General features: G+C 44.6%; 1 protein-coding gene across 1 annotated transcript; it reads right to left on the bottom strand.

Annotated features, from left to right (window-relative positions):
• Positions 1 to 264: 264 nt before the first annotated feature.
• Positions 265 to 6,277, bottom strand: LOC139112162 (forkhead box protein C1). The gene is made up of 2 exons (XM_070672978.1): positions 4,832 to 6,277; positions 265 to 1,368 (listed from the first exon to the last, which is right to left on the bottom strand). The coding sequence occupies exons 1-2, from the start codon at positions 6,066 to 6,068 to the stop codon at positions 1,106 to 1,108; spliced, it is 1,500 nt and encodes a 499-aa protein (XP_070529079.1). The 5' UTR covers positions 6,069 to 6,277; the 3' UTR covers positions 265 to 1,105.
• Positions 6,278 to 7,423: the final 1,146 nt, after the last annotated feature.

Genomic DNA, 7,423 nt, shown 5'->3' with positions numbered 1-7,423 from the left:
AAAAAATCCCGTGAGATGTATAAACTAACTGTTATCGTCACCGCAAAACCGTTGTGACGTAAATCGTTCTTCTAGGGCTATCCGTTCGATCATCCGCGTTTATAGCACGCGTGTCACCCTCCCTTGACGTCACGTTTTGTTTCAAGTTAACATATCTTGGTGCTTTTCGCTTGAACGACATCGGGATGAAAGGTTCGGGACGAGAGATCGATCAGTAAATCAACGAGGACTCTTCTTAGCAAACGTAATTTAATTCTACAGATCTTCTTTCAACATTCTAGGTTTAAATTAATCATTATCAATTAATTAATCAATTAATTAATAGATCATAAATACAGGTAGTTTACGATCGAGATGCATCGACGTTTTGTTTGTTTTATATATATATATTTTTTTTTTATATATTTTTTTTTTAAGTGGACACGTGTCTCTCGATGCGCATCGCGTTATTTATTACTTATTACGCACTTGAGCCACAATCGATTAGCGAAACACACATCTTTTTTTCCTTTTAAAACTATATTTTACATTTTTCTTTTTACATACTTCGCTTACTTCGCGCTTACAAGTCAAGAATCGAGTTGCTCCTTTTTTCATGAGTGATCAACTAATAAATCGAACGTGTCGCATCGAAATCATGAAGAATCTACAATTCTAGAACATTGTGCTTGCAAGCCAGGGTCTTTCAATTAAAGTAACGCGGTGTTAACGAACTTAATAAACTTTTAACTTTTATAGCTAGTGAACTTTTATAGCTCGTGCACTATTTTTCCGTCAATTTTCTCAGCTGTTGAAATAATGTCTTATCAACGTGCAAACTTAAAAAAAAAAAAAAACCATTATCATAAAAATAAAAGCAGACTAAAGGATCGATAATTCAACAAGTGCCACTTTTCTAAATTCAGCTTTCAATTTCACATCCGTCGATCTTTAGATCATTAGATCTTTAGATCTTTAGATCAAAATGCACCGTGATAAGAGAATTTATCTCAAGATCTCAGCTGCTCGCTTTTTGATTAGAAATCCTTTTACTTTGAGATAAAAAAAAAAAAATAATTTCGCGGGTCCATTTCCTTCTTTTTTCTCAGTAATAAAAAGAACACTTTCACATACTGTACTTGATTTGATCATAGTACATCGTCGTGGGTGGGGGTGTCGATGGGTGATGAATATTCGTGGAAACTGTGCCAGGTATGTTGGATATGCTCAAGCCGCCGATGTTCGCCAGATTTAACGAGCCCAGGGAGCTCAGGGAGCTCAAGGCCACCGAGCCTCCGGGATGCGCGAAATAGGATGGCTTCCGGTCAACGATGCCGCCGCCGGAACTGTTCGAGCTCGAGTTCGAATTTGCGCATTGCATCTTCATCCCTGAAACAGATCGGTAAACACTCGATTATTTCGGAGCCCGCACATCATTAATTAAATAATATCATTAACTAAATAACATCATTAACTAAATAAAAAAAATATATTTCAGAATGAAAATCGTTTCGTCGATCGTTTTAATTAATTTTCTCCTCGGCGAAAGTGGGCTGCCGTTTCGAATAAAGATCTCGACCTTAAACCGCGTCCACTTAAAGCTCGACTCTTAATACTTGGTATCTTAAGCAGCAACGATACTCGTGCGAATATCGCATCGCTTTAAAGTGTGAACTCCGAAAATATTTAATCCCGATTCTTCAAACGCTCCACGCATCCGGATAAGATTTCGTCCAGTTTCGCTACTTAAGGCTGCACGCGATATAGGAACAAGCGCGGCGGAGAGGAACGAGAGATCTCACGATAAAAATTGGTACTCGGACCGGGCGTCCATAAATCTAAAGCCGCGCCAGTTCTCGAGTAGTTTTTCTCGAGTGGCCACTTCACTCGTGTCTCGATTTTGTTCTGTTTTTCCCCCCCCTTCCCCCTTTCTCTTTCGCATCTTTGGATTAATTTTACCCTTCACGAGTAAATTACAGATTCGCTCGATCTCCCTATAAACTATTTTTTTTTTTTTTTTTTCTGGCTTGTTCGAAACATTTGCGCCGCAGAGAATTCGATCAAGGTGTCGATCCCGGTATCTTCAGTAAATTTCGACTTCTTCGGGGCTCGCGAAGTTTCGGAAATTGCGTCACGTTGTTTCTCGTTCCACGAAGATCAGCGAGTTCTCTCGGTTCGACGTCGCGACGCCTGTCGTCCACGTGGGTGGTCCGATGGCGCTGCTGCCAGTCAAAATCCCTCTCCGTGGATCCGAACGCTCTCGACTCTGCTCGCGCCATTTCTTCTTCTTCTTCTTCGTCGTCTTTTTATTTTTCTCTTCTTCGGGAGCAGCGCACACGCGGTAGCGCCCCGCGCGAGGACGCTGGGTGGCTTTCAAGGAGCACAGAAGTCGCTTCTAACCGAATTCCGGCACAACAGGCCATAGTTCGTAGCAAAGAGATCGCGCTCCAGAAATATACGGAGAAGCGCGGCGTGTAAGAAGAGTAAAAAGGCATGCCTACGTGGCGTCTGTACGGATCGATCTCGTTTACACTTCACGGTGACTGACGGAAGACGGGCAAGAAGAAGAAGAATAAGAAGAAGTCCGCCAGTGGAGGAAGCGTGGGTGGCGGCGTTTATCTCCTGTCGATCCGCGTTGTATCGAGATACAGAGGAAAGAGACTTACCCTCCTTAATCGAGATTAGACCGTTCGCAAACCGGGATATTTGTAGAACCTTATAAACGCGCCGTGGATTTTTTTTTTTCTTTAATTTTTCTCTCTCGAAACGTTACATCGTTTGGGATTAAATCGCGTACGAATAAAACATTGCTTGGATTTTTTTTTTTCTTTAATTTTTCTTTAGTTTTTCTTTAATTTTTATCTTTCGAAACGTTACATCGTTCGGGGTTGAATCGCGTACGAATAAAATACTGCTTGGATTGTTTTAATTCTCGAACACATTAAATTAATTGTTTAGGGATAAATAATTCAGTAGCTTTAGCGATTAGAGTGTGAAGGCTTTCGGCAAGTGAGCTCCATTCGAGATTTGCAAAATTGTTAGATCGGATTATCGATCGGGAAGACGGAAATTTAGTACCGAGTCGAAGACTTACGAGGATTTAAATGAACAATTTGCGGATCTCAACATGCTGTTAGTAAGTTAACACCGTAAATATTACGGTGCTTCATTCTCTGTAGGGTTAAGGCCGAATTAAGTCACCTCGTTTATACCTCCGATAAATATTTAGGCGATAAACGATTCGTGCGCGCACTTGCTCGCACGCGGCTACGTTCGAGAGGCAAGAAGCTGCATTTTATGCGCGTTTCAATGATCATCTTCGCGATGCGCTTATCTAGTCATACATCACAATATACTTTTATCTATAAAAAAAAAAAGAAAAAAAAATAAAAAAAGAAAAGAAAAATAATTTTTTAATTAAATAATAACAATCAAGAATATTTTTTTAACTATTACAAGTAAAATCAAATTAAATCCAAAGCAAATTTTCTTTTTTTTTTCTTTTTTTCTACAATTTATTTGCAATTGCAGGCTGCAAATGTGACGCCGCGAATTCAATAAACTCGACGTATATTTGCCTTCGCGTGGGGAAAATTGTCAAGTATTTCGTTACCGTTCCCATAAAGCGCGATGTTAACGAGCGTTTTATTATCGCGTTGTCGGGCGCGGGCGCTGGCTAAATTAATCCCGCGAGAAAAGGAAACGCGCGGCGTCTCGGCCCTAAGGCGGGTTACACGTGTTAAGTTACAAGGTACAAGTTACGAGCGCGAAGCGCCGTATAGGCGTGACAGGAACGTCGCCACGGTTAATCGTTTCTGTCAACGGACAGCGACGCGTCCCGTCCTGCCGTATTTCAGAGACATTAATCGCTAGCGCGTTATTACGACTAATTAAAATGATGTAAATACTCCGTGCAACTTCAACTAATTAATATCATAAATAATTTGAATACGTCGCCGCGCGTGAATTTCTTGTTTCGAGACAATCATGCTCGAGCAAAAATGACACGCAGGCTCACGATGCCGAGTATTTTATTTTGCGTATAAAATCACATGTTAAGGCGTCGCGGATTTATTTGGCAGGCACGCGTAATTAAAAGGGATTTAATTAAAAGAGGTAAGAGGATACGTTTCGCGTAATTGAAATCGTTCTTTTAATTTTCGTTCACCTCTTTTACGCGCTGAACGAACTTTGACCTGGCGACCGTGAAATTTTCGTTACAAAGTAAGAATGGGCAGCTTGAAAAAAAAAAATCGCGTCGTTGGTTTCACTTTGCAAGGACACCGGGCGCCTGGAAGATCGTAAACCCCGTCTCCAAATTTCCAGATGGCCCCTGAACGACGTCGCGTACCCGTTAACGTTGGTCCTCGCGATGCAAAGAGACCCCGAAGATCGCACGGTCCTCGTTTCATTGCATCGGTCTGCGTTCGTGTTCTGCGGTCTCGTTTAAACCGTCTCGCGTGTCAGGCAAAATTTATTTTCCACCTTTATTCGATCATTTCGTATTTTAATAGAATTCGGCATTAGCCGGCCGTTCGTGTATCGTCAAATTTCGGAGATGGCCTTTCGTAAGCGCGTAATATTTTATAATAATCTATTCGGACGCGGGCTACAAAAGTTAATGACATAAACACGTGTAACGTGTAATTGGAAGTCTCAAGAAAATAATTTAGAAAACGGAAATTGATTTTTAGCTATTTGCAATTTTTAAATTCGCAATGATTAATAAATGATTAATAAATGATTAATAAAATTAAAAAATGATTAATAAAATAATTAAAAAATATACAAAAAAGTACCGAAAAAAAAATCAAATAATAATTAAAGCTACCTGAATATATTTGCAACTTACCGTGATCCGCGACGGGAGTCTGGCATCCACTGTGCGGCGAACTGACATTAGCCACGGGACTGCTGTTGCCTCCTGGCTGGTCTTGCATCGGTTGCATGGTGATGTTGACGTGACCAGCGGCATTGTTGAGACCGTAACCAACGTAGTAGTCCTGCCCGGGTGCCTGAGTGGTAGGCGTCGCGTTGGCGCACTTGTAGCTCATCATCGCCTCGTCCTTGTAATCAGCGTGATGCTGCGCGTGATGGTCCTTCACCGCTGGAAACCCGTCCGCCGGCGGTCTGTACGTCGTAAGCTGATCCTGACCGCGACCTGGAAAGGCACCGGGCTCGCTCTTGAACGTCACCAGCTCGCCGTTTCGGTAAACCGACGGAGTTGACTCGGCTCCGGTCTTGTACGTCACCTCGGTGGTTTTATAAGTCACCTCGGCGATCGGCGGCGCGGGCTTGTACGTCGCTGGACTTTCGGGGTACGCCCAATCGGCGGACACCGTTGCACTTGGCGCGTACATGGCGTACTCCTGATAATTTTGATACTGGTTCTGGTAGCCGTTCGTGTACTCGAGACCTGGTCCAGTTGCTAGATTATCGTAAGGCCCGGGCGTTTGCACGCCGACCCCGGGTCCGGCGGAGTAGTACTGCGGCGGATACTGCGGCTTCAAAGCCTGGCACTTGCGTCGAAAGCCGCGCGGTCTCCGCCGGAAACTTCCCTCTTCGAACATGTACTCGGTGGACGGGTCGATCGTCCAGTAGTGACCTTTCCCAGGCCGGCCGAGGCCCTTCGGCAGCTTGATGAAGCACTCGTTTAGGCTGAGATTGTGGCGCACCGAGTTTTTCCAGCCCTGGTAGGTGCCGCGGAAGAACGGAAAGCGCTGCTGGAGAAACGAGTATATCTCCGAAAGAGTCAGCCGCTTGCCCGGACTCGACTGGATCGCCATCACTATCAGCGCGATGTACGAATACGGCGGCTTTTCCTGGCGTCGCGCGCCGGGTTTTCTCGCCTGCATCTCGCTGCTCGTCGGATTGCACATGAGCGGGTCGAGGCTGGTATCCTGAGGCAGATCACCGGCACCCATCGGCAGCACCGCCGACCGCGCGGTTACTGTCGACGGATTCGAATGCACGATCGACTGGTCCTGCTGCTGATGCAGGCCGACGTTGGCGTCACCCTTCATGGCCAGCCGCAGGCTGTCGGAGCCAGCGTCACGGGGTACCGACGGCACGATCACACTCTGGTCCATCGAGCACCGATCACAACCTGCCGGCTCAAAGCCCACCCGTGACGAACATCCCGCACAGCGCGATTGCAAGCAGCGCACTTGGAACGCACGCCCGGCGATGACAACTTCTCTTCGAGTTCCGGAGACACGACGGATCGCACGTAAAAAGAAAAAAAATTTAAAAAAAATAAAAAAAAGGATTCGGCGATGTACAATTAGAAGATGCTCATCACGCGAAAGTCAACATCGAGCCGACCCGATCGGACCCATCGTTTCCGCGGAGCAACGACCCTCATCGGCCGAAGGGGGACCTCCGCCGCCCTCCGGCGAAGCGCGGTGCCGAGGTCGCGGATATTTACGCGGTCGGATGTAAATTGTTTGCGCGATCCCGCCGCGGAGGGGTCAATTATTTAGACTCGCTTCGTCGGCGTAACGAGCTTACGTTCGGGCCGCGAACCACTGTGATGCGCCGCTAAGTGTTTTCGGATGACTGCCGCTCGCCTCGTGCGGCAACGGCAGCGGAATCTGGACCGCGGATGACGTTGATCGCGGCGTGACAAGACTCTGTAACGGGCGTCCCACCGCGTGGGCGGTCCAGACGAAGCTGGGCACCCAGGACCCGGATTGGCCGCGAGAAGATCTTCCGCGGGAAGATTCGGATGCTGCGCCCAATGGAGGCCCGAACCGCCCTTAGCTTCGCCGTTATTCTCCTTCGGTCGTCACGGAATTATGGGGAAGAATTGCGTAATGGCGTTACTCGAGCTCGTCAGTCGACGGTGCGTGACATTGCCCGGCTCATTACGTTCTGTTACAACCGCCACCGCGCGAGAAGATAATAGGTCAGGATCGAAAATTCGCCCTAATAAAAGTGCACGAGGAAACGAAATATTTTTAAAAAATCCACGTGGCAGGACGATTCTAAAACGCTCAAGTTTAGGGGATGTTGTTTAAAAGAATTTTCTGAGGGATATCTTAAAATGTCAGAAGAGCTTCTCTTATTTTTTTTTTTTTTTTTATTTAGGGATTTTAAAGTTGAAGATAAAGGATTAAATATTTGTTAGAAAATGTATTAATGTTACAAGAAGCTTCTTTAATTAATACTATGTCTCTTAAAAAATATACAGAGTGAATAATAATTTAATTTTACTTGCACTAAAAATAAAAGAAACAAAAAAAAAAAGAAAAATAATAATGATCAGGATATGCTATCTTTAATAAATGATAGATCGAAAACGCGCTAAGACGAATAAATTTGTCTTAATAAAAAGAAACACAATTTTCTAACAAAAATAAAATATAAAATATAACAAGAGCTTTATAATTTCTAGCTCTTTATAATTTTCTAAATCAAACAGTTGCGTTGCAATTAATTTCTC

The sequence above is a fragment of the Cardiocondyla obscurior genome, linkage group LG27, assembly GCF_019399895.1.
Source record: "Cardiocondyla obscurior isolate alpha-2009 linkage group LG27, Cobs3.1, whole genome shotgun sequence".
Taxonomy (NCBI): Eukaryota; Metazoa; Arthropoda; class Insecta; order Hymenoptera; family Formicidae; genus Cardiocondyla; species Cardiocondyla obscurior.
Note: the sequence above shows the minus strand (reverse complement) of the source record. Positions and strands in the feature narration are given on the sequence as shown.

Coding starts and splice junctions, on each gene's coding strand:
- LOC139112162 (XM_070672978.1), bottom strand. CDS start 6,068: ATGGACCAGAGTGTGATCGTGCCGTCGGTACCCCGTGACGCTGGCTCC. Junction 1,369..4,831: donor GACTCCCGTCGCGGATCACG/GTAAGTTGCAAA, acceptor GATCTGTTTCAG/GGATGAAGATGCAATGCGCA.